We start from the raw sequence: 27173 nt of genomic DNA, 5'->3' as shown, positions 1-27173 counted from the left end.
TTAGGTTTTTTTTATTTTATTTTATTTATTTATTCATGATAGACATAGAAAGAGAGAGAGGCAGAGACATAGGTGGAAGGAGAAGCAGGCTCTACGCCGGGAGCCCGACGTGGGACTTGATCCCGGGGCTCCAGGATCACGCCCTGGACCAAAGGCAGGCACTAAACCGCTGAGCCACCCAGGGATCCCCCACATTTTAGTCTTGATCTAATACATATCCACACCTCAAGTTATTTGAACTACTGTTTACCATTACTATGTATAAAGCATTCTTATGTTTTCTGTGACATTTCTTTTTTTTCTTAAATACTTGTCATTACCCAATAAATTTATTACACACTCCACTAATAAGCCACAACTTACCATTTGAAAAACACTGTTCTAAGTAATCTCTTTAATAAAATGTAGAGGGCAGCACCGGTGGCCCAGCAGTTTAGCGCCGCCTTCAGCCCAGGTTGTGATCCTAGAGACCCAGGATCAAGTCCCACGTCGGGCTCCCTGCATGGAGCCTGCTTCTCCCTCTGCCTGTGTCTCTGCCTCTCTCTCTCTCTCTCTCTCTCTCTCTCTCTCTCTCTCTCTCTATGTCTCTATGTCTCTATGTCTCTCATGCATAAATAAATAAAATCTTTAAAAAATAAAATAAAATGTAGAGATGATCTGCCTCTAGCATGTGTTACCAGTCAGTTGTCCTGTCTTTCTTTTTAAATGATACCATTTAAGAATTGACCTAATTAAGACCTTGTGGGGAGGGACAGCCAGCCAAGAGAGTGGTACCTGGGTCCTTCGCTGAACCTGAGACCGCTGGACAGGAGGCGGCCCAGCCACAGCCTCAACTTTGGCTCCACCACCATGGCCGGCTGGACCATGTGGACTGAGACCCAGAGCTGGGGTAACGATGACATCAAGAAAGTGATGACAACCATCGAGAAGGTCTGGAGGTGGGGGAAGTGTGGGCGACACTTCTTCGTATCTTCAAGTGGGTGCCTGTGGTGGACTCCTAGGAGGAAGAATGACAGGACGCACACAGAGAGATTCTCAGGCCCAGAGTGGCAGGACAGGGGTGCCAGTCCTTGAGGGTGGGAGATGACTCTCTTGCTGGATCACGATGAGAACAATAATCAGTTTCCATTCGGAAGGCTCTCTGCAGAAGGGCACTGAGCCCAGTCCTGGGGGCACCTGCTAGCCCAGCTGCCCTGTGTCACCTGCCAGACACCAGAAGGGGTCTCAGTAAAGAGAGAGATTCTGGGGTTATAACTGCAGGCAGCATTGATGAACCCCCAATGCTGACCAAAGACAATCCTGTTCCAGAATTGCTGGAGGCTGAGACCCTCAAAGTTTATGGTCTTTGAGCTAGTGCCACCCATCCCGAAGGCAGCCCAGGGTGACACAAAGTACTCAGAGAATACCCCCTCTCTCTATTCAAGCACATCTGCCCACATGCCTGTGACTCCTGAGAAGCTGGCCTGCCTGCTTGCCTGTCCTGTTGCCCCAGGAGCCCTTTTGGTTTTTTTACAAATAAATGCCCTTGGGACACCTGGGTGGCTCAGCGGTTGAGTGTCTGCCTTTGGCTCAGGGCGTGATCCTGGGGTCCTGGGATTGAGTCCCATATCAAGCTCCCTGCATGGAGCCTGCTTCTCCCCCTGCCTCTCTCTATGTGTCTTTCGTGAATAAATAAAAATAAAATATTAAAAAAAACCCACTCTTTTGTTAAAAAAAACAAAAAACAAAAAAAGACCTTGGAACACCTCAACCAGATTAATTAATTGGAAATCAATTAATTTAAAATCCCATATTTTGTCATTTATAGTAAGTATCTATGTATAAGGCACTGTTGGTTTTTGTACTCAACATTTACAATGATAAAACCTAGGGGAGAACAAAATATTAGTAAACTATTTCAGGGGCTCATAGTGGTGACAAATGCATGACTTTTTGGGCATTTGGGAGAGGGAGGAAAGCTGTGGTGATTTAGGTCACTGGGAGAAAGCATGAATGTGGGGTGGATTTTGCGTTGACATCAGAGATTTTTTTTTTAAAGATTTTTTAATTTTATTTATTCATAGAGAGAGAGAGAGAGAGAGAGAGAGAGAGAGAGAGAGAGAGAATGAGAGGCAGAGACACAGGCAGAGGAAGAAGCAGGCACCACACAGAGAGCCTGACGTGGGACTCGATCCCGGGTCTCCAGGATCACGCCCCGGGCTGCAGGCGGCGCTAAACCGCTGCGCCACCGGGGCTACCCCACATCAGAGATTTCTACATGGTAGAAAACAGCATTTGTGTAGGTGCCCAGGACTTTTGCTCATTTTTTGGGTAATGTTTAAGATAAAGTAATTGAGAAATTTAAAAAAATATGGTAAAGTGCTGAAAATATACAGTATAAACAGGATATGTTAATTTCCATGTGGTTATAAAATGAGGTTCAGTCAGGAGATTAATTAGAGACTTGTATCCATGATATAAGCCATTATTTGCCCCCAAAGTTAACATTGGATTATTAGGTTCACTGGGATAAAGATACAGTATCCCCCCCCTTTATCCACAGGGAATACATTCCAAGACACCCAGTGGATCCTCCAAACTGCAGGTAATACCAATCCCTATATACACTACGTTTTTTTCTGTATAGAAGTATTTATGATAACGTTTATAAAGTAGGGACAGGAAGAGGTTAATAATAAAATAGAACGTTTATGATGATACACTGTAATGAAAGGTGAGTGGTATCTCTCTTGAAATAGCTTATTTTACTGTACTCATCCTTATGATGATGCGAGATGACAAAATGCTTACATGATCTACAGTGACATGAATGATGTAGACATTGTGACATAGTGTTAGGCTACTATTGACCTTCTGATGATATGTTGGAAGGTGGATCATCTGCTTCAGGACTGCAGTTGACCACAGGTACCTGAAACTGCAGGAGGCAAAACCATGTTAAGAGGGAACTATGTACTTTCTGAAGGAAGGGGAGAGAGAATGCTCATCTGTCAAAATAAGCCAGTAAGGTTACTGTTCTTTATATAAATTGCTCTTCATGGAACAGAAATGGATTATATTATAGTCAGCATTTTAAAAAAAGTTATTATTTTGGCCATACAATTTATTTATTTTTTATTTTTTAAAAGATTTTATTTAGTTATTCATGAGAGACACACACACACAAGAGGTAGAGGCACAGGCAGAGGGAGAAGCAGGCTCCATGCAGGAAGCCTGACGTGGGACTCGATCCCAGGTCTCCAGGATCACGCCCTGGGTTGAAGGCAGGTGTTCAACTGCTGAGCCACCCAGGTGTCTCTAGGTTGAAGGCAGGTGTTCAACCGTTGAGCCACCCAGGCGTCCCTTGGCCATACAATTTAAAGTTTCCTACATGCTTTCGGGACCCGGGCTTCATCCTTTCTTCTGTAAATGGATGGAGAGGTTCAGGATGGTATGTCACAACCAGGTGTGCTACAAAAGCGTTAAGAAAATAAATGGTGGATTATTTTTTAGTTTTTCTGAACTACTGCTCTTTTCTTGGGATAATGTAGAATTTAATTAATGTAGAAAATATGTGTGACCTAAAAAAAAAAAATGTGTGACCTAAAAGAAAAGAAGATGATTCAGCTTGTGATGAAATTTGGGAAAGAACCACCTGTCCTAAAAGTGTGGTCTAACATTCTGTGTGCTGTTACTAAAAGCATCAGAAGTCTGAGTTTTTGTCATGTTTACATACTGAGTTAGGAAGCTAAGCAAAAGGATAACTCCTCATTTTGTCACATTTCCAGACTACTGCAAAGAAGGTGCTTTTAGAGCTGGAGATGTGAATACGACTCCTGTGCCAGAGATCATTAATCATCCTGAGGTAAATTTTTTTTAATTAAATAGATGGTTTTGTATAGTTTTAATTTTACAGAAAAATTGAGAGGATAATACAGAGAGTTCCCATATACCTGGCACCCGGTTTCTTCTATTATTGATAGATGACCTTAGCTTGGTACATTTGTTACAGTTAATTAAGCAATAGTGAAACATTGTTATTAACTAAAGGTCCATAGTTCACTCACATTTCCTTAGTTTTTACTTAATGTATTTTTTATGTTTCAGGATCCCGCCAGGATACCACATTACATTTAGTCATCATGTCTCCTTAGGCTCCTCTTGCTGTGACAGTTTCTCAGACTCATTGTTTTGATGACCTTGTCAGTTTTGAGGAGAACTGATCAGGTATTTTGTAGAATGTCGCTCAATTAGGATTTGTCTGGTGTTTTTCTTGTTGTTAGACTGATCTGGGTTTTGGGAAGGAAGACCACAGAGGTAAAGTGCCATTCCCATATTTTTGTCATATCACATCAAGATATGTAGTATCAACATAATTTATCACGGTTAGTGTTGGCTTTGATCACCTGGCTGAGAAGGTTTATGTCTGCTTTCTTCATTCTCCACTCTAATGTTACTTTTTTTTTTTTAAAACACTCTGTTGTAGTATTAGATTGAAGGCACTGTGTAGTCATCACTTAAGGAGTGAGATGTTGCACTCCATCTCCTGGAGTGTGTTCTACATAAATTATTGGGAGTTTTGAATGGAAGATTATCTTTCCTCCTCTATTTGCTTATTTACTTAGTCATTTCTTTGTATCATTATGGATTCATGGATACTTATTTTATACTTTGAGCCATAATCTATTACTACTTTATTTATTTTGTTGCTTAAATTTTTCTAGCCTTGACCATTGATGATCTCTTTTGGTTGGCCCCTATGTTACTTTATTTTATTTTATTTTATTTTATTATTTTTAAAGATTTTATTTATTTATTCATGAGAGACACACACACAGAGAGAGGCAGAGACACAGGCAGAGGGAGAAGTAGGCTCCATGCAGGGAGCCCGATGTGGGATTCGATCCCCGGTCTCCAGGATCACACCCTGGGCCGAAGGTGGCGCTAAACCACTGAGCCACTGGGGTTGCCCCTCCATGTTACTTTAACATGCCCCCATCGTCATAAGGGGGGTTCCTTTTGATCACTTCCTTCCTAGTATAAGATACTCCAGACTTATCCTGTGTATCCTCTGTTTTAGTTCTATAATCAGCCATTTCTCCCCAAAGCCCTAATTCCTTTTATTAGAGAATTACATTAGAAATCAAGATCTGAGGGGATCCCTGGGTGGCTCAGTGGTTTAGTGCCTACCTTTGGCCCAGGGCGTGATCCTGGAGTCCTGGGATCGAGTCCCACGTCGGGCTCCCGGCATCGAGCCTGCTTCTCCCTCCTCCTGTGTCTCTGCCTCTCCCTCTCTCTCTCTCTCTATCATAAATAGATAAATAAATCTTTAAAAAAAAAAGAAATCAAGATCTGAGTACAAGTAGGCTCACTGTTCCTTTGAGGTAGTATTGCTTCTAGGCTCTGTTAGCTGAAATCCCATGTATATGCTATCTGTATGTTTATGCATCTGTATGAATGTTTCTCTGTATCTGTTTTTATGTATCTGTATCAATATTAAACTAAACGTGAGTTTTAACTGATGACTCCAACCTAATCCATTACCACACAGATCATTCTAGCCTTCTCCCCTTGCTTGTCTGTAACCTCTGACTCCCAACAGTGAGACACCTGGCTTTTACCATTCACTGTCCATGTACTTAACTCCCAGTGTATGGATAAGATAGATAGATGTATAACAGTTTTGTTGACTTCTACACTCATGGGAAACAACTTTACCAACTAGAGTACAGTGCTTATATACATTTCTTTTTGCTTTTACTTTAGTCTTACAGATGCTACTCATTTCCAGAGTTAATTTAGGTCAGCACCATCTGTCCGTGTCCTCCCCCCCCCCCGTTATATTGTTTCATATGTTTGTAATAGTTAGATTATATCATAAATGGTGTCTGTTCCTTCCTGGGATCCGCTGACCTGAATGATGTTTTTATTTTTTTTATTTTTTTAAAATTTTTTAATTTATTTATTTATGATAGAGAGAGAGAGAGAGAGAGGGAGAGGCAGAGACACAGGCAGAGGGAGAAGCAGGCTCCATGCACCGGGAGCCCGATGTGGGATCCGATCCTGGGTCTCCAGGATCGCGCCCTGGGCCAAAGGCAGGTGCTAAACCACTGCGCCACCCAGGGATCCCCTGTTTTTATTTTTTTAAAAGATTTTATTTATTTATGAGAGACAGAGAGAGACAGACTGACAGACACAGGGGCAGAGACATAGGCAGAGGGAGGAGAAGCAGGCTCCATGCAGGGAGCCCAATGCAGGACCCAATCCCGGGACTCTGGGATCACGCCCTGAGCCTAAGGCAGATGCTCAACCACTGAGCCATCTAGGTGTCCCTAAATGATGTTTTTAAATTTGCATACTTGAAGGTTCACTCTTGGGGCACCTGGGTGGCTCAGTTGGTTAAGTGTCAGACTCTTGATTTTAGCCCAGATCATGATCTCAGGGTGGTGAGTTTGAGCCCTGTGTCAGATGCCAGGCTGGGCAGGGAACCTTCTTAAGATTCTCTCCCTCCTTCTCCCCTCCTCCCCTCAAAAACAAAAGGTTCACTCTTTGTGTTATAAAGTTCTGTGGGTTTTGACAGGTGCATGATGTCATGTATCTACTATTAGAATATTGTACAGAACAATTTCACCACCCTTAAAATTGCCTGTGCTTCACCTATAAACCCTCCCTACAAACCCCTGGAAACAACTGATCTTTTTACTCATTCTCTAGTTTTGCCTTTTTCAGATTGTTATTGAAATATTTAAGGTCACTTTATAAAGGAAATCTTTGGTTCTTCTACCTAGATACCATTTTTTCCTACCACCAACTCAGTATTCTTAAATAAACAAAATATTTCTAATAAGAGTCAAGGCTTTCCCATTTCTTTCTTCATATTCCGCTGTATAAGGTCATTTTGCTTTATTTTTTAAAATTTAAAAAAAAATTTTTTTTTTAAAATTTATGATAGTCACAGAGAGAGAGAGAGAGAGAGGCAGAGACACAGGCAGAGGGAGAAGCAGGCTCCATGCACCGGGAGCCCGATGTGGGATTCGATCCCGGGTCTCCAGGATTGCGCCCTGGGCCAAAGGCAGGTGCCAAACCGCTGCGCCACCCAGGGATCCCTTGCTTTATTTTTTAATATTCTACTTCTTTGGGGGCACTTGGGTGGCTCATTCGATGGAGGATGCAGCTCCTGATCTTGGGGTCATGAGTTAGAGCCCCACATAGGGCATAGAGCTTACTTAAAAAACTAATAATTGGGGCATCTGGGTGGCTCAGTCATTTGGAGGTCTGGCTCCTGGTTTCGGCTCAGGTCATGATCTCATGGGTCATGAGATTAAGCCCCAAGTCAGGCTCCTGGCTTGGCTGGGAGTCTGCTTCAGGATTCTCTCCCTCTGCCCCTACCCCCACTGGCTCGAGCTCCTTCCCTCCCTCTCTCTTTCTCTCAAATAAAGAAATTTTTTTTAAAGATTTTATTTATTTATTCATGATAGAGAGAGAGAGAGAGAGGCAGAGACACAGGCCGACGGAGAAGCAGGCTCCATGCCGGGAGCCTGACGTGGGACCCGATCCCGGGACTCCAGGATCACGCCCTGGGCCAAAGGCAGGTGCTAAACCACTGAGCCACCCAGGGATCCCCTAAAGAAATTTTTTAAAAAAAATTTCATTTATTTATTTGAGAGAGAGAGTGTGCGTGCATGCATAAGCAGGGAAGGGGCAGAGGGAGAAGCAGACTCTCCCTTGAGCAGGGAGCCAGACATGGCACTAGATCCCAGAACTCCAGGATCATGACCTGAGCCAAAGGCAGACACTTAACCAAATGAGCCACCTAGGTGCCCTATAAAGAAATATTTTTTATTTTTATTTTTATTTTTTTTAAGAAATATTTTTTAAAAAATAAAAAGCTAATAATAACAATACCTTACTTTCTTGGTATCATACTCAGAATTGGGAGAAGATTCCAAGTACCTTCATTTTTATTTTCATTGGGGAGGTTAATGGGGAGAGGCAGGAGTGGCGTGTCTTTTTTTTTTTTTTCCCCAAGATTTTATTTATTTATTTGAGAAAGAGAGTGCGAGCATGAGTCAGGAGGAAGGGCAGAGGGAGAGGGAGAAGCAGGCTCCCCGCTCAGTGCAGGAAGCCCGTTGTGGGGTTCTATCCTAGGACCACTTGATCTCAGAACCCTGGGATCATGACCCGAGCTGAAGGCAGATGCCCAACTGACTGAACCACTCAGGCACCCCAGAGTGGTGTGTCTGATAGTTTCTGTATAGGTGGCATCTGGCTAGCAGATACTTAATTGGGAGGAGGAGTGCTAATTTTATTTTTATTTTTATTTACTTTATTTATTTATTTTATTTATGATAGTCACACAGAGAGAGAGAGGCAGAGACATAGGCAGAGGGAGAAGCAGGCTCCCTGCAAGGAGCCTGACGCGGGACTTGAGCCCGGGACTCCAGGATCATGCCCTGGACTGAAGGCATCGCTAAACCGCTGAGCCACCCAGGGATCCTCAGGAACCCAACCTCTTGACACCTGCAGTATCTTTGGTTTTGTTTACCTTGTTGCCTTTTCTTCTTTCTCATAAAAAGGCAACTGTATTATCCTTATATTTTAAAGACTTGAAACTAGGGTTCAGAAGTGAATAAAACTTCTTTAGAACCAGTAGGGAAGCTTGAGTTAAGCTTTTGGGTGCTTTAGAAGCTCTTTGTTGACAACAATTAAATAGCCATCGAGTGTTCTGAATTTGGTTAGCCTCTCAAGTATGGAAGTATCATTTCTTGGTGGGAAAGTTGTCTTCATTTCTGTAAATACAAGATTTGATGACTAAGGTCATTCTTACCATTAAATTCAGTGAATTCCATTTTTCTTTTCTTATTTCATCCAGCAAATATTCATTGAATACCTAGTCTGTGCCAGGCCCTGTGCCTAATCAGTTGTATACCCTCACAGGAGAAATTGAATTACAGAATCTAAGAGTTGTAGGTCTTAGCCTTTTATTTTTTTATTTTTTAAAGACTTTATTTATTCATGAGACACACACAGAAAAAGAGAGAGAGAGAGAGAGAGAGAGAGGCAGAGACACAAGCAGAGGGAGAAGCAGGCTCCATGCAGGGAGCCTGACATGGGACTCAATCCCGGGTCCCCAGGATCACATCCTGGGCGGTGCTAAACCGCTGAGCTACTCAGGCTGCCTGGTCTTATCCTTTTAATTGAATGAAAATACCAAAGCATTAGAGCTGTGCTGTCCAGTAAGATAGCCATTGCTAACTGCAGATAGCTGCTGACCGCTTGAAATGTGGCCTGTCTGAATTGTGATGTGCTGTTAGTATAAAATACACACTGGATTTTGAGGAGTTAATTTGAGAGAAATAGGTAAAATAGCTCATCATTGATTTTTTTTTTATTGATCATATATTAAAATAATACTGTTTTTGAAATACCAAATTTAATAAAATATATTAAAATGTCACCTCTTGCTTTTTCTTCACGTGGCTACTAGAACATTTAAAAGGACTTGGGTTATATTTTTATTAAACAGTGCTGTCTTAGACCCTCAGTGACTTGGCAGGGTTATTCATCTAGTTGGGACTCCTGTGGCTTTTGCAAATTATAGGTCACCTTACTGTGAAAATGGCAGATAATGTTTGTTTTGTGAAAATCGTGAGTAATTCCAACAGGATTAAATATTTTATTTATTATTATTATTTTTTAAATATTTTATTTGACAGAACGAGAGCACAAGCAGGAGAGTAGCAGGCCCCCCGCAGAGCAGGGAACCCGATGTGGAGTTCCATCTCAGGACCCAGTGGTCATGAACTGAGCTGAAGGCAGATGCTTAATCTGCTGAGCCACCCAGATGCCCCTAAAATATTTTATTTTACTTGAGAGAGAGCATGCAAGCTGGAGGGGGGGAGAGAGAGAGAGAGAGAGAATCTAAGGTGGACTCCTCACCTGAGTGTAGAGCCTGATGTGGGGCCCTGATCTCATGACCAGTTGCAAAAACAAGAGTTGGCTGCTTGACCGGCTGAACCACCCAGGCACCCCTACACAGCTTTGAATTGACTCTAAGGACTAAAGTTAACACTAAGGACTTTGAAATAATATACATTTTAAATTAAGCCTGGAATGTTAATCTGGTAGAATATTTTAGTTTTTCAGATTGAGAGATTTTAAAAGTGGAAAACTGGAAAAATATACAAACTGAGTAGCTTAAACCTGTTTTTCCTTTTTCCTAAGCATTCATTACTTGCTCTACATAGGTGATCCCTGAACCCCCAAAATTTTATTGGAGGTGTGTGCAAGAGGTGGGGGGCAAAATTCATCTCTTTTTTTTTTTATCTTATTAGGTAGATTTTTTAAAATTATTTTATCTACGATAGTCACACACACACACAGAGAGAGGCAGAGACACAGGCAGAGGGAGAAGCAGGCTCCATGCACCGGGAGCCCGACATGGGACTCAATCCCAGGTCTCCAGGATCGCGCCCCGGGCCAAAGGCAGGCGCCAAACCGCTGCGCCACCCAGGGATCCCGGTAGATTATTTTTTTTAAAAGACTTACTTATTTACTCATGAGAGACAGAGAGAGAGAGAGAGGCAGAGACATAGACAGAGGGAGAAGTGGGCTCCCCGCAGGGAGCCCAATGTGGGACTCGATCCCGGACCTTGGATCCTGAGCCGAAGGCACACGCCCAACCACTGTGTCCTGGTAGGTCGGTTTAGTAGTAAAAGTGACTCTTCATTATGGAACAGACATTTGAGCAAGTATAAGATCAGGCTCTGGCAATGCAAAGGTGAACAAAGCATAGCCCCTGAATAGAACTACAGGCTTTTTGTTTCATTTTGTTTTGACTTTTTATTTGGAAATAATTCCGCAAGTACAGAAGTTGCAAGGTAAAAATTACATACAAAGAGCACCTTAGGGCAGCCCCTGTGGCACAGCGGTTTGGCACCGCCTGCAGCCTGGGGCATGATCCTGGAGACCCGGGATGGAGTCCCGCGTTGGGCTCCCTGCATGGAGCCTGCTTCTCCCTCTGCCTGTGTCTCTGCCTCTCTCTCTGTCTGTGTCGCTCATAAATAAATAAAATCTTTAAAAAAAAAAAGAGCACCTTATATGCTTTATCTATATTCCTCTCGTTAACATTTGCCCTTTTTGCTTTATTTGTTCCTCTCCCTCCGTGTGTTTGCGCGTGCACTGTGTGTGTGCATGCACATGTACACATACACATATGTCATATATGTTCTTTCCTGAATCATTTGAGAGTAAGTTGTCATGCCCTTTACTCCTAAATATTTCATTGCCTAACTTCCTAAAACTAACGTAGTCTCATATATAGCCATAGTACAGTTATCAAATCAGTATACTTAGTAAATACAATAAATTAAACATAATGGAGTACTTTTCATAATCTAGCATCTGTGTTTCTATTTTGTCAGTTGATCCATTCTTTTATAACATTTTCCCCACTTAGTATGGAACCCAGTCTAGGATCAGTTATTAGCTTTAGTTTCATGTACTCTGTCTCCCTTAATCTGTGAAATTTTTTTTGCCTTTTTCTTGTATGACTTTAGCATTTTTAAAATGACAGTTTTACCCTGTCCTCACCCCCCTCCTTTTTTCAGTAGAATTTTTGTCATTTTTGCTTTGTCTCTTATAAGACATTTCAGATTCTGCGTTCCTGACTGGAATACTATAAAGTAATATGTTTTCTCAGGGTGTCACATCTGGAGGTGTACGTTCTCCATCTTTCCCACATTGATGTTAATTTTGATTAGCCAATCACAATATTGCTTGATTTATCTACTGTGTAATTTTGCCCCGTTGCAACTGATAAGCAGTTCTTTGGAGAGATACTTGAAGACCATTCATACATAGTACTCTTCATCCAAATCTACTCCTAGATTTAGCATCACTTGATGATTTTTGCTTGAAGCAATCTGTACTGTGATATCTGCACAGTGATGATTTTTTAGGTTTCAGCACTCCTTGCATGTTTACCAGTTGGATTCTACTGTAAATAAAAGCCCACCCTTCTCCATTTATGTATGTATGTATTTATTTCATACTAATAGCAACTCATGGGTTTCTCTTTTCTACAGGCCTGTAATTCATTAGTGTCCTTAATTATTTTGGTACTCAAATTATCACAGATTTGGCCATTGGAAGCCTCTTCAAGCTGGCTCCCAGGTCCTTATGACAGGCTCCCATCATTTTTGAGTACTTTCCCACTTCGTGGTGTAACAACTTGTTCCAGGTAAAGCTACAGTTTTATCTGAAAGACCTTTATTTTTTATTTTTTTTAAGATTTTATTTATTTATTAGAGAGAGAGTGTGCACAAGCCAGGGTAGGGGTAGAGAAGCAGACTCCCCACTGAGCAGGGAGCCCAATGAGGGGCTCGATCCCAGGACCCTGGGATCATGACTTAAGCTGAAGGCAGTTGCCTAACCCACTGAGCCACGCAGGTGCCCCTCTGAGAGACCTTTAGATACACAAGTGGCTAAGCGTAGTGTGTTCGGTGTACCTATGAGGATAAGCACAACTTGCTGTAACAGCATAGTGGAGGGTCCTCTAGCATGGTGTGGGTGGAGGAGAAGCATGGCAGTAGGACTCAAGGAATGGGATTGTCAGTGGAAGCTTCCTTTGAGGAAGCGCCATCAGTACCAACATGTGTAGGATCAGTGTGGCTTAGAGAAGCAGTGGTGAGGGAGGAAAAAAAGCATCTCAGACAGATGGATGATCATGGTCTAATGCCCTAAGAGGAGGTAGCACAGGATCACACCTGGCTCTGTTCTGTTGGGATGCATTGAGTGGAGGGGACCGATCAGATCTGCATCTTAGAACACACTCTGGCACTGATGTGGAGGAAGGCAAGACCAGAGGTGAGAGAGCAGCAGGAAGTTGGAGCTGTAATGTTGATGACAATATTCAGAAATGCCCTAAATAATAGTAACAAATGCTTTCTGACTTATTAATGTTTGCCATTTAAATTTTGCTACAACTCAGGATGCCTGGGTGGCTTAGCGCTTGGGTGGCTCAGCAGTTGGGCGTCTGCCTTCAGTTCAGGGCGTGATCCTGCAGTTCTGGGATCGAGTCCCTCATCGGGCTCCCTACATGGAACCTGCTTCTCCCTCTTCCTATGTCTCTGCCTCTCTCTCTGTCTCTCATGAATAAATATATAAAATCTTTAAAAAAAAATTTTGCTACAACCCTATTATTTCCATTTTATAGATGAAATTTCAAAGCATAAGGATTGAATATATTTCTCAGACACTCACAAATAGCAGAACTGGAATGGAAACCATGAGCACTTCATTTCATTCTAGTTGGTTGTGCAAGAGTTGAAGTCCAGGATTACACCTTGGTTTCTAGTATCGTTGAGTAAATAGTGGTAACATTCATGGAGAGAGCAGAGCATTTGGGGAAGGGTTGTGGTGAGGATTTCCTTTTTGAATATATTGACAATTATCTTTGGGCATATCCAGATGGTGCTCTGTAGTAGGCAGGTGGTTATATGTGTCTAGAGCCTTAGAGCATGATGTTTAAGATACCAGTTTGGGAATCATCAGCCTTTAAATGTTATTGAATGCTTACTAGTGGATAGGATCGCTGGTTACAAGGTTGTAGAATGAAAAGAGGAAGCAGCTTAGGGCAAAAACCAGACAAATGTTAATGGGACAAAAGTGGGAAAGGGCAGCCCAGGTGGCTCAGCGGTTTAGCGCCGCCTTCAGCCCAGGGCCTGATCCGACCTGGGGTCAAGTCCCACATTGGGCTTCCTGCATGGAGCCTGCTTCTCCCTCTGCCTGTGTCTCTGCCTCTCCTCTCTCTGTGTCTCTCATGAATGGATAAGTAAAATCTTTTTTTTTATTTTTATTTTTTATTTTTTAATTTATTTATGATAGTCACACACAGAGAGAGAGGGGGGCAGAGACATAGGCAGAGGGAGAAGCAGGCTCCATGCACCGGGGCACGATGTGGGATTCGATCCCAGGTCTCCAGGATCACGCCCTGGGCCAAAGGCAGGCGCTAAACCACTGCGCCACCCAGGGATCCCGGATAAGTAAAATCTTAAAAAAAAAAAAAAAAAAAAAAGAGAGAGAGAGAGAGAGAGATGGGAAGAAACCAGACTAGTATATTGTCAAAGAGGCTAAAAAAAAGAAGTAGCAATGAGTATTGTCAAATGCTGCAGAGGTTAAGGGGGCATAGGGACCAGCAAATATATCCTCTGGATTTAGCATCAGAGAGATGGTTAAGTATGTCAGTGGAACAGTGATAAGAGCCAGATTAAAGCAAACTAAGGAATGAATTGCAGGGAGCAGAAGAGTATAGGGTAGATAGAAAGTCTGCATATATGCCAGTCATATTCCCCCACATTTTAATTTTTCTTTTAAAAAATATTTAAATTCAGTTTGCCAACATATAGTATAACGCTCATTCCATTAGGTGCCCTCCTTGGTGCCCATCACCCAGTTACCCTATTAATTTTTCTTCATGTTTATTAGATGGCTTTTGTGCGGTGATTGGAAGTCATTAAAACAGTTGCTAATAGCTCTTTTTACCTGTGGTTAGCTAATCTCATAGCTATGGGCTTTGTGGCCACTTTGTTAGAGTGTGCATAATTCTTGACAGTCTTGGCTTGGAAGGAAGAAGAGAACAAGCCAGATGCCCAGTAGAAGCCAACAGTTTGCATGCAAAATGACATGCCCTGCCCATATTCAGTAGCAAATTTGAGATTCCATGAGGATTGTTTTTTAAGTATCTCCTTAATTATAAACCAGCAAAAGTAATTCATTATTTTCCTTAAACATTTTTCATTTTTTTCAAAGATTCGTTTAGTTTTTTTATTTTTTTTTATTTTTTATTTTTTATTTTTTTAAAGATTTATTTATTTATTTATTTATGATAGACATAGAGAGAGAGAGAGAGGCAGAGACACAGGAGGAGGGAGAAGCAGGCTCCATGCCGGGAGCCCGATGCGGGACTCGATCCCGGGACTCCAGGATCGCGCCCCGGGCCAAAGGCAGGCACTAAACCGCTGAGCCACCCAGGGATCCCCTCATTTAGTTTTATAAAAAAAATCTTTTTTATTGAAGGATAGTAGTCTTACAGGGTCATATTAGTTAGAGTTATACAACAGACAACAGAGTAATTCAATAATTCTAGACATTACGAGTGCTCATTACAATAAATGTAGCTACCATTTGTCATGACACAACATTATTACAATATTATTGACTGTATTTCCTATGCTGTACTTTTTATCCCCATGACTATTTTATAACTGGATGATGGTACCTGTACCTCTTCATCCCCTTTATGTATTTTGCCCATCCCTCCTCCCCTCTGGCAACCACCAGTTTGTTCTCTGTGTTTTTGAGTCTGTTTCTGTTTTCTTGTTCATCTGTTTTGTTTTTTTTAGATTCTACATGTAAGAGAAATCTAATAGTGTAAGTCTTTCTATGATTGGTTTATTTCACTTAGCATAATACCCTGTAGATTAATGTTGTGAATGACAAGATGTAATTTGTGGTTGAGTAATACTCCATTGTGTATATATACTACATGTTCTTTACCATTTAGCTACCAGTGGACGCTTTGGTTGTTTCTTTCTTTCTTTTTTTTTTTAAAGATTTTATTTATTTATGTATTCATGAGAGACACAGAGAGAGAGAGGCAGAGACACAGGCAGGGGGAGAAGCAGACTCCATGCAGGAGCCTGATATGGGACTCGATCCGGGAACCCCCAGATCATGTCCTGAGCTGAAGGCAGATGCTCAACCACTGAGTCACTCAGGGGTCCCTCTTTTTTTTATTTTTTAAGATCTTATTTATTCATGAAAGACACAGAGAGAGAGAGAAGCAGAGACACAGGCAGAGGGAGAAGCAAGCTGCATGCAGGGAGCCCGACATGGGACTTGATCCTAGGTCTCCAGGATCACACCCCAGGTTGAAGGCGGCGCTAAACCACTGGGCCACTGGGGCTGCCCACTTTGGTTGTATATATAACTTGGCTATTGTAAATAATGCTGTGTTAGAAATGGGGGTGCATGTAGCTTTTCAAATCAGGGTTTTCATTTTCTTCAGGTAAATACCTAGCAGTTGAATCACTGGATCATATGGTATTTCTATTTTTAATTTTTTGAGGAACTGCCATACTGTTTTCCATAGTAGCTGCACCAGTTTACATTCTCATCATGAGTGCATGAGGGTTTATTTTTCTCCACAGTTTTGCCAACACTCACTTTGGTCTTTTTGGATATTAGACATTTTGACCAGAGTGAAGTGCTAATTCATTGTGATTTTGATTTGCACTTTCCTGATGATGAGTAATGTTGGGTGACTTCTCATGTGTCTCTTGGCCATCTGGATGTCTTCTTTGGAAAAATGCCTATTCAAGTCTTCTGGCAATGTTTTAATCAGAATGTTTGGTGTTTCATTGTTTCTTTCCTTTTTTTTTTTTTTAGTGTTATACGCATTCTTTATATACTTTGCATATTAGCCCTTTATGGGATATATCATTATCATTTGCAGATATCTTCTCCCCCTTCAGTACGTTGTCTTTTTGTTCTTTTTGATGGTTTCTTTCACTGTATTAAAGCTTTTTAGTTTGATACAGTCCCCATGGTTTATATTTTCTTCTGTTTCACTATCTAAGGAGACATACCAAAAAAAAAAATGTTGCTAAGGCTGATGTGTCCAAGACATTACTGCCTGTTTTCTTTTAGGAGTTTTATGTTTGCAGGTCTCACATTTAGGTCTTGAATCCATTTTGAGCTTATTTTTATGTATGTTATAAAAAAGTGGTACAGTTTGATTCTTTGGCATGTAGCTCTCCAGGTTTTTTATTAGCACCGTCCATTGAAGAGACTATTTTTCCCCATTGTATATGCTTGCTTCCTTTATTGTAGATTAATTGACCTTGTGAGCCTGGGTTACTTTCTGGGCTGTATGTTCTGTTTTATTGAGCTATGTGTCTATTTTTGTACCAGTACCATACTGTTTTGATTAGTATACCTTTTTAGTATAGCTTGAAATCTGGGATCATGATACTTTGAGTTTTGTTCTTTCTCAAGTGTGCTTTTGGCTATTTGGGATCATTTGTGGTTCCACAAATTTTGGCATTATTTTAATTTATTTATTCATGAGAGACAGAGAAAGAGAGGCAGAGACACAGGCAAAGGAAGAAGCAGGCTCTATGCAGGGAGCCCAATGTGGGACTTGATCCCAGGACCCCAGGATCACACCCTAAGCTGAAGGCAGACGCTCAACCGCTGAGCTACCCAGGCATCCCAGGATTATTTGTTCTAGCTCTGAAAATGCTGTGGGTATTTTGATAGGGATTGCATTGAGTCTGTAGATCGTTTTGGGTAGTATGACATTTTAATGATAATTTTACCAATCCATGAGCCTGATGTATCTTTCCATTTGTGTCATCTTCAGTTTCTTTCATTAGTGTCTTATAGTTTTCCAAGTACAGGCCTTTCATCTTGGTTAAGTTTATTTCTATGTATCTTATTTTGTTTTGATGCACTTGTAAATGGGATTATCTCACTTTTTCTTTCTCCTTTGTTATTAGTGTATAGAAATACAACGGATTTTTGTATATTTTGTATTCTGTAACTTTACTGAATTTATTTATTGGTTCTAATAGGTTTTTGGTGGCATCTTTGGGTTTGTTTCTATATAGAGTCGTGTCATTTGTGAATACTGAAAGTTTTATTTCTTCCTCACCACTTTCGATGCCTTTTATTTCTATTTGATTGCTGTGACTAGGACTTCCAGTAGTACGTTGAATAAAACAGATGAGAGTGGACATCCTTGTCTTGTTCCTGATTTTAGAGGAAAAACTCTCACTTGTTCTCTGTTGAGTGTACTGTTAGCTGTGGGATTTTCATCTGTAGCCTATATTACGTTACCCTCCCGCTGAACCCACTGTGTTGGGAGTTTTTATCATCAATGCATGTTCAATTTTGTCAGATCTTTTTTCTCCATTTATTGAGATGATCATATACTTTTTATCCTTTCTTTTATTAATGTGGAATATCACATTCATTGATTCTTGGATATTGAACCATCTTCACAGTCTTGGAATAAACCCCACTTGATTGTGGTGAATGACTTTCAGTGTACACCATTTAGTTAGCTCATATTTTGTTGAGGATTTTTGAATCTGTATTCAGGGATATTACTCTGTAATTTTTTAAGATCATTATTTTTTTAAGAGAGAGTGTGTGAGCTGAGGTGGGAGGGGTAGAGGAAGAGGAGAGAATCTTAAAGAGACTTCCGTGTGGAGCCTGATGTGGGGCTTGATATCACCAACTTGAGATCATGAGCTGATCTGAAACCAAGAGTAAGATGATGCTTAACTGACTGAGGCAGCCCAGGCACCTTTGTAATTTCCTTTTATTGTAGTGTCTTCATCTAGTTTTGATATCAGGGTAATACTTGTCTCATAGAATGTTGCAACTTCCCTTCTATTTTTTTTTTTTGAATACTTTGAAAAGGTTAAGTATTAGCTCTTTAATTTGGTAGAATTTACCTGTGTAGCCATCTGGTCCTGGACTTTTGTTTTTTGATTATTGATTCAGTTTTATTACTAGAACTAATCACTCTGTTCAAGTGTCATATTCTTTCTGATCCAGTCTTGGGAGATGTGGAATTTAGCCACATCTTTTCTATGATGTCCAGTGTTTCGGCATAGAATTTATGGTAGTAGTCTCTTATAATCCTTTGTATTTTTGTGACATCAGTTGTTATTTTGCCTCTTTCATTTCTTTTTTTTTAAAGATTTTATTTATTCACGAGACACACACACATAGAGAGAGAGAGAGGCGGAGACACAGGCAGAGGAAGAAGCAGGCTCCATGCAGGGAGCCCGACGTGGGACTTGATCCCGGGTCTCCAGGATCACACCCTGGGCTGAAGGCAGCGCTAAACCACTGAGCCACCTGGGCTGCCTTTCTTTCTTTCTTTTCTTTTTTTTCCTTCCTTCCTTCCCATCCTTCCCTTTCTTCCTTCCCTTTTCTTCCCTTCTAGAGCACGCAGGGAAGTGGCGTGGAGGGGCAGAGGGAGAGGGAGAGAGAATCTTAAGTAGGCTCCATTCCCAGTGTCAGCTCTATCCCATAACCATGAGATCATGATCTTTTTTTTTTTTAAAGATTTTATTTATTTATTCATGAGAATACACGGGGGAGAGAGAGAGAGAGAGAGAGAGAGAGAGACAGAGAGACAGAGAGAGACAGACAGACAGACAGACAGGCAGAGGGAGAAGCAGGCTCCATGCAGGGAGCCTGACGTGGGACTCGATCCAGGGTCTCCAGGATCAGGCCCTGGGCTGAAGGCGGCGCTAAACTGCTGAGCCACCAGGGCTGCCCATGAGATCATGATCTAAGCTGAAATCAAGATTTGGATGTTTAACTGACTGAGCCATCCGGGCACTCCTCTCCTCTTTCATTTCTGATTTTATTTATTTGAGTCTTCTTTTTTTCATGATGAGTCTGGCTAAAAGCCTGTCAGGTTTTTTGTTTTGTTTTGTTTTAAATATTTTCAAAGGACCAGCTCCTGGTTCACTGATCTTTTCAGCCTCTATTTCATTTACTTTCATTCTGATTCTTACTTTTTTTCTTTCTTCTAGTAACTCTGGGCTTTGTTTGTCCTTACTTTTTCTAGTTCTTTTGAGTGTAGAGATTTTTTTTTTTTTTTTTTTTTTTTTTTTGAGATCGGCCTGTATCCCTATAAACTTCCCTCTTAGAACATTTCTGCTGGAACACCTGGGTGGCTCAGTGGTTGAGTGTCTACCTTCAGCTCAGGGCATGATCCTGGTCCGGGGATCGAGTCCCCCATCAGGTTCCCTGCAAGGAGCCTGCTTCTCCCTCTGCCTGTGTGTCTCTCTGCCCCCCCCACCCCCCCATAAATAAGTAAAATCATTAAAAAAAAAAAGCGCTTCTGCTGTGCTGCAAAGATTTTGAACTGTTGTGTTTTCATTTTTATTAGTCTCCAGGTATTTTTAAATTTCATCTTTCCCATCCTTGTTGACATATTGGTTGGTTAGTAGCACATTTTTTTAGTTTCTGCATGGTTGTGTTTTTCCAGTTTTCGTTGTTGCTGTGGTTACTGATGTCTAGTTCCATATCATTGTCATTAGAAAACATGTTTGATATGATTTCAATCTTCTTAAATTTATTGCGACTTGATTTATGACATAATGTGGTTTATCTTGGAGAATGTTACATGTCCACTTGAAATGAATTATATATTCTTCTGTTTTGGGATGGAATGTTCTGTATATATTTGGTTCTTTGGTCTAATGTGCCATTCAAAGCCAGTGTATCTTGATTGATTTTCTGTGTCATTGATCTATCCATTGATATAAGTGGAATGTTAAAGTGTCTTATAATGATTATATTACTCTGTTTCTCCCCCACTTTTTAAAAAGATTTTATTTATTCATGAGAGACACAGAGGCAGAGACACAGGCAGAGGGAGAAGCAGGCTCCGTGCAGGGAGCCTGACATAGGACTCGATCCCGGGTCTCCAGGATCACACCCTGGGCTGCAGGCGGTGCTAAACCACTGAGCCGCCTGGGCTGCCCTCCCCTTTTGTTTATTAACATTTGTTTTATGTATTTAGATGCCCTAATGTGGGTGTGTGTTTACAGTTGTAATATTTATTCTCTTGTTGGATACATCCCTTTATCATTACGTAATGCCCTTCTTTGTCTTTTGTTGCAGTCTTTTAGAGTCTGTTTTGTCTGATAGAAGTATTGCTACCCAGCCTTTTTTGTTTTTATTTCATTTGCATGGAATAGTTTTCCATCTCTCACTTTCAGTCTGTCTTTTTGTCTGAAGTTAAGTCTCTTGTAGGCAGCATGTAGATGTGTCTTTTTTTTTTTAATGCATTCGGTCACCCTGTGGCTTTTGATCATAATGTTTAGACCATTCACATTTAATTATTAATAGGTATGTACCTTTTGTAATTTTGTTAATTTTTTCTGATAGCTTTTGGAGTTAGGTATCTTTCTTTGTTCTCTTGTTCTTTTCCCTCATGATTGGGGACATGTAGTTTTATGCTTGAATTCCTTTTTATTTTTTTGTGGTCTATTACAGGTTTTTGTGTTGCAGTTACCATGAGGTTCATATGTAACATTCTAAGTATATAGCAGTCTGTATTAAGTTGATGGTTGCTTAAGTTCTAACACACTTTCAAAGACTGGATTTTGGGATGCCTGGGTGGTTCAGCAGTTTAGCGCCGCCTTCAGCCCAGAGTGTGATCCTGGAGACGGGGGATCGAGTCCCACATCGGACTCCCTGCATGGAGCCTGCTTCTCCCTCTGCCTGTGTCTCTGCCTCTCTTTCTGTGTCTCTTGTGAATAAATAAATAAAATCTTAAAAAAAACAACAACAAAGGACTGGATTTTTACTTTCCCCATCCATCTTTTATATGTTTTACATATTTTTATTTTGTGAATCCCTTAATTTTTTAGGTACAAATAATTATTACTACTGTTGCCTTTTTACCTTCTTACTAGCAGTGTAAATGATTGATGTACTGTGTGCCCTTACCCTTGAAGTTTTTTTCCTGTCATAGCTTTCTTACCGTTCGTCATGGCTTTTTCTTTTCCACTTAAAGAAGTCCCTTTAGCATTTCTTGTAAGACTGGTTCAGCGGTGATGAACTCCTTTAACTTGTTTGTCTGGGAAACTGTCTCCTTTGATTTTGAGTGATAACCTTGTAGTGCAGAGTATTCTTGGTTCTAAGTTTTTTCCTTTCAGCACTTTGAATATGTCTTACCACTCTCTCTTGGCCTGCAAAGTTTCTGCTGAAAAATCAGGTGATACCCTCATGGGTTTTTTTTGTTGTTGTTGTTGTACATAACTGTTTGGTTTCCTCTTGCTGCTTGTAGGATTTTCTCATCTTTAATCTTTGACATTTTAATTATTACTTGTTTTGGTATGGGCCTTTTTTGGTTCATCTTATCTGGGGTTCTCTGCTTCCTGGATCTGGATGTCTCTTTTCTTCCCTAGATTAGAGAAGTTTTCAGCTATTATTTCTTCATATGAGTTTTCTGCCCCTTTCTCTCTTAGCTCCTTCTAACAGCTGCATGATGTGAATGTTGACTTGCTTGATGTTGTCACAGGCCCCTTAACAATCTTCATTTTTAAAAATTTCTTTTTGATGTTCAGCTTAAATGTTTTTTGTCACCCTGTTTTCTGGATTGCTCATCTGTTCTTCTGCATCCTCTAATTTCCTGTTAATTACCTCTGGTGTATTTTTTATTTTAGCTATTTTAGTTATTACCTCAGATTAAAAAAAAATAGTTTCCTTTTGTTGAAGTTCCTATTCTTAGTTCATTCACTCTCAAGTCTGGTGAGCAACTTTACGATCGTTACTTTGAAATCTTTGTCAGGTTGATGGCTTACCTCATTTTGGTTTAGTTATTTTCTTGAAATTTTGTCTTTGTCTATTCCTCTGCCCCCCCTTTTAAACTTGATTTTGTGTTTGTTTCTATGAATTAGGTGAAAGAACTACCTCTCCCAGTCTTAGAGGAGTGGCCTTACATAGGCACATTGCCCTTGTGGACTGTGTTCCTCTTGGGTTTGGGTAGCTGGCTGGCTCGAGTTGTAATGGGTGTGGGCTCTGGGTCCTGGGAGCAGAACCTGGTACGGATGGAGGTGTCTCAGGGTGGTTTGCACTGTGCCCCCTTGGTGAGATTACTGGAGCCATAGTGGATGTAGGCCTGGTGTGTGCCCCCACTGGGGCTTCCCTGCTTTGAAGGCTGGAGCTGGTGTGTGCTTGGGGCCCAGGACTAGCTGAAGTGGCGGGGTGTCTAGAACACCTGGTCCTTGTTCCTGTGTGAACTTTCAAGGTGGGAGGGGGAAGGTAAACATTGGCACTCACCAGCACCTCTGACTCCACTGTTTGGCGGATGTTCTGGGGTTAATAAATGGTTTTCCTTCACTCATCGTCTAGTTACCCTTTAAACTGTAGTTTATTTTCTTTGCCCCGGGCAGGTGAATCTGTACACGCGTCTGTCAGTGATACCTTCCACTATTGGAGTTTGTGGTGTCAAGGTGGCGTTGCCCTTACTACTGGGCTTCTCTTTCTTTTGCCATACTGATTGAGGTCCCTCTAGCCTTGTACTGTGCACAAGGTGTTCTGTCAACCTCTGTTCTTCAGAAGGAAATGATTAATACGTAGGCATAAATGTGGTGAGTCCCTGGCAGGAGAGGAATTTAGGGTCTTCCTCTCCTGCCTTCTTGTACCCATCCAAACACTTTTTATTTTTAAAATACTGATTGTGGAGGCACCTGGGTGATTCAGTGGTTGAGTGTCGGCCTTTGGCCCAGGTTGTGATCCTGGGGTCCTGGGATGGAGTCCTGCCTCAGGCTCCCTACTCTGCGGGGAGCCTGCCCTTCCTCTGCCTCTCTCTCTCTTTGTCTCTCATGAATAAATAAAATATTTTTTTTAAATAAAATCTTTTTAAAAAATTTAAAAATGGGAAATATATGCAGTTGAATCCTTGAACAACATAGGTTGGAACTGTATGGGTCTACTTATATGCAGATTTTTAAAAATAAATACAGTGCCCTAAATGTGTTTTTTCTTTCTTACGATTTTCTTAATATTTTTTCTCTAGTTTACTCTATTGTAAGAGCACAGTATATAATCATTTAACATGACAAAATACATATTGATCTACTGTTTATGTTATTGGTAAGGTCAACAGTAGGCTGTTAGTAGTTAAGTTTTGGGGGAGTCAAAAGTTAAATATGGATTTTCGACTCCACTGGGGTTGGTGCCCCAAACCCCCGTGTCTTTCAAAGGTCGTATGTGTTAAAATGTTTATCAATTTATTGATCCTTGATGCTGCCAGTTAATTTATGATTTCATCATTATTTCACTAGTTGCCTTATTTATATAGGCGTGGTTAACTTGAGTAGTGCCAGTGAGATTGGATGTTAATGTTCTCTACTCAAACCATAACCTCAAATCCTGCCATCTTAGCACCTCTGCCAGTGGCATCAGAAATACATGAAAGCCTAGCTATTTAGGTCTGGCTGATGATGGACCACGAGCATCATCTTTTTAATTAGTTAATTTATTTTTCTTCTAAGATTTTATTTAAATTCAAGTCAGTTAACATATTGTGTACTATTGGTTTCAGGAGTAAAATTTAGTGATCCATCACTTACAACACCCAGTACTCATCACAAGTTCACTCAGCAAAATGCCCATTACTCATTTATCCCATCCCCCACTCACCTCACCTCCAGCAATGCATCATCCTTAAAAACAAAGGATTCTACATTTCCATTTTTATTTGCTAGTTACTTCCTTCAGACATTGGGTTTCCTTTACTCGTACTTCAAATTCAAACTCAAATTCAAACGTTTTGGCCTCAAAGTCCAAGTAGAATGTAAGACCGAAAGGACAAGTAATGCTTTGTGGTGTGATCATTAAGTCCTTGTTGTTGTTGTTGTTTTCCAGACATCAAAATGATTACTTGCTTTAGAATGATATGATAGCCCTTGGGAGAACATGAATGATTATACTTAAGTAGCATTTCTCAAGGCTAGCAAAATACAGTTGCCAAATAGTTATACTCTGTAGTTCTAATCTAGCTGCTGCTTTATTTTTTTAAGCATTAAAATGAAATTGAGGTTTTAGGAATTTTTTGGCTTGTTTCTAAACCAGTGATTGTCTATATTACATCAGAAAAGTCTGGCTAAGTTGAATTTGTCAATTTTACAACTTTGGAATTAAGTATACTTATTTTAGGTTTCTCCATTTTAACATAGTGATCATTTGTATTTGAATAAAGTGAAATATGTAATTATACTTTATTGAAGTATTGTCATACAGTGTTACATGAGTTTTAGGTGTACAACACAATGATTAACTTTGATTTCTTTTAATAGAAAATGAATGCGGTGTTAGAAGATCACTACTATTGGAAGGCTGGTTAGCATCGATTTCCTAACAGATACTTGACCACCATTTGTTCTGGCATGGCGCAAAGCAGTCCGCAGCTTGATATGCAGGTTCTCCATGACCTCCGACAACGTTTCCCAGAGATTCCAGAGGGTGTTGTGTCTCAATGCATGTTACAGGTAGATTACCCAGCAATGATAGTGATATTAAGCTACGGTTTTCCTTCTTAGATCTGGCTTTGCTTTGTAGTGACTAGAAGTCAGTTAAGTTTCCTGGTCTTTGTGGAGGGCAGTGGGAGATATCTAGAGCAGGATTTCTCAGCCTTGGTGCTGTCGACATTTTGGGCTGGGTTATCTTTGTTGTGGGGCCCTGCCTTGTACTTTGTAGACTGTTTAGCAGCATTCCTGATCTCTACCACTAGATGCCAATAGCAGTCTTGCAGTTGTGACAACCAAAACTGTCTCCACACTTTGCTAGATATCTTATGGGAGGTAAATCTACCCCATTGAGAACCAGTGATTTAAAGAAAAAAGTAAAGGCGTGTAGCAAAAGAAAAAAACTGGTTTTGTTTACATTTTAGTTTTTACATATTTGGAGTTGTGTGATCAGTCCCAAATCCTTAGATTTGAATTTTTTTTAAAGATTTTATTTATTTATTCATGAGAGATAGAGAGGGAGAGAGGCAGAGACACAGGCTGAGGGAGAAGCAGGCTCCATGTAGGGAGCCCGACATAGGACTCGACCCCAGGTCTCCAGGATCATGCCCTGGGCTGAAGGCAGTGCTAAACCTCTGAGCCACCCAGGCCACCCTAGATTTGAAATTTTTTTTAAAGATTTTATTTATTTTATTCATGAGAGACACACGGGGTGGGAGGAGGGCAGGCAGAAACACAGGCAGAGGGAGAAGCAAGCTGCATGCAGGGAACCTGACATGTGACTGGATCCCGGGTCTCCAGGATCACGCCGTGGGCTGAAGGCAGCGCTAAACCGCTGAGCCACCAGAGCTGCCCTAGATTTGAATTTTGAATCTCAAAATTACCATTATAAGTTTGTAGGCTATATACTTTTGAGCCAATTTTTTAAAGGTTTGTTTCTTACTGGTTTTCTAGTTGATAAATGCTTACTAATCTGTAATTTTAAGTGTAAGGCCACTTTCTCTAGTTTAATCATATTCCTTTGGTTTTGTTGTCTTGTAGTGAAATAAATCTTTAATATTCAGTATAATGTGTTTTTTTCCCATTCAAGGGACAACAGAGAAACTGGCCTAATGTTCCTTTTGTTGAATTTTGCATCATCCTCCGCAGGATCTCATGTTTTGGGTTATAGCATTTTCCTGTTTGGTTCACTTTTGGGTACAGTATTTTTGTCCACTGGACTTCCTCACACAGTTCAGATTATACCATACTGCATAATATGCAAACTCTACCTTACTGCAGTGTCAGTAGCTCAGGTTATCACCTAAGCCTATATACAGTTGAGGTTAATTGCAAATAGAGACTCACAGAACAATTGTGGTAAAAGGTGCTTCCTGGCCCTTCTACTAGGTCTAGACCATTGGGTCTAGACCATAATGCTTTTCTTCCTCAGTCTTTTCAAGAGTATGTGTCTATGTGTATGTATGTGTATATTTATATAAATATATAAATTTTTTAAATCTGACCTCTTGGGGTACCTGGCTGGCTCAGTCAGCAGAACAATTCTTGATCTCAGGGTCATGAGTTCAAGCCCCACATTGGGTGTGGAGCTTACTTAAAAAAAAATTCTGACCTCTTTATCCAACTAAATTTTTATTTCTTCATTCATATTTACTGTTTGATAAATTCTGCATTTTTTTTCTTTTGAAGGCATTGTGCAGGCTAAAGATATTAGAATTTATTTTGGTGATACTCTTTTAAAAATGTTTTCATAAAGGGCAGCCCTGGTGGCTCAGCGGTTTAGCACCACCTTCAGCTCAGGGTGAGATCCTGGAGTCCTGGGATCGAGTCCCATGTCGGGCTCCTTGCATGGAGCCTGCTTCTCCCTCTGCCTGTGTATATGCGTCTCTCCCTATCTCTCATGAATAAATAAATAAAATCTTTTTAAAAAATAAAAATGCTTTCATAAAGATAATACTTAAATATCTTATATTACTGGTTTAAATTTTTTCTTCAAAGGAAAATTTACTTACCTTATCACTGTAGACATGCATTTGAATAGGCTTTCCAGTCAACTTTGTAACATTGTGAATTTGGGTCCTCTTGTGAGAATACTATTTAGGCTATCTAATGCACTGTAGAAAA

At 40.6% G+C, this 27173-nt stretch overlaps 1 protein-coding gene and 1 pseudogene across 6 annotated transcripts in view; both read left to right on the top strand.

Annotated features, from left to right (window-relative positions):
• The window catches only part of TAB3 (TGF-beta activated kinase 1 (MAP3K7) binding protein 3), a 90391-nt gene that overhangs the window by 36567 nt on the left and 26651 nt on the right, over window positions 1-27173 (top strand). For 4 of the 6 annotated variants that reach the window (XM_055338437.1, XM_055338433.1, XM_055338436.1 and 1 more), the window contains exons 3-5: window positions 3768-3844; window positions 4087-4206; window positions 24882-25073. In XM_055338437.1, the coding sequence (XP_055194412.1) occupies window positions 24972-25073 (102 nt within the window). In that variant the 5' untranslated portion in view covers window positions 3768-3844; window positions 4087-4206; window positions 24882-24971. Of the gene's footprint in view, window positions 1-2542; window positions 2585-3767; window positions 3845-4086; window positions 4207-24881; window positions 25074-27173 lie in introns of all 6 variants that reach the window. The other 2 variants (XM_055338434.1, XM_055338435.1) reach the window with 2 other exon arrangements.
• On the top strand, window positions 850-24929 carry LOC129517859 (B-cell CLL/lymphoma 7 protein family member C-like; annotated as a pseudogene).

The sequence above is a fragment of the Nyctereutes procyonoides genome, unplaced genomic scaffold (assembly GCF_905146905.1).
Source record: "Nyctereutes procyonoides isolate TBG_1078 unplaced genomic scaffold, NYPRO_anot_genome, whole genome shotgun sequence".
In the NCBI taxonomy this organism is placed as follows: Eukaryota; Metazoa; Chordata; class Mammalia; order Carnivora; family Canidae; genus Nyctereutes; species Nyctereutes procyonoides.
This window is presented reverse-complemented; position numbering and strand designations above follow the sequence as displayed.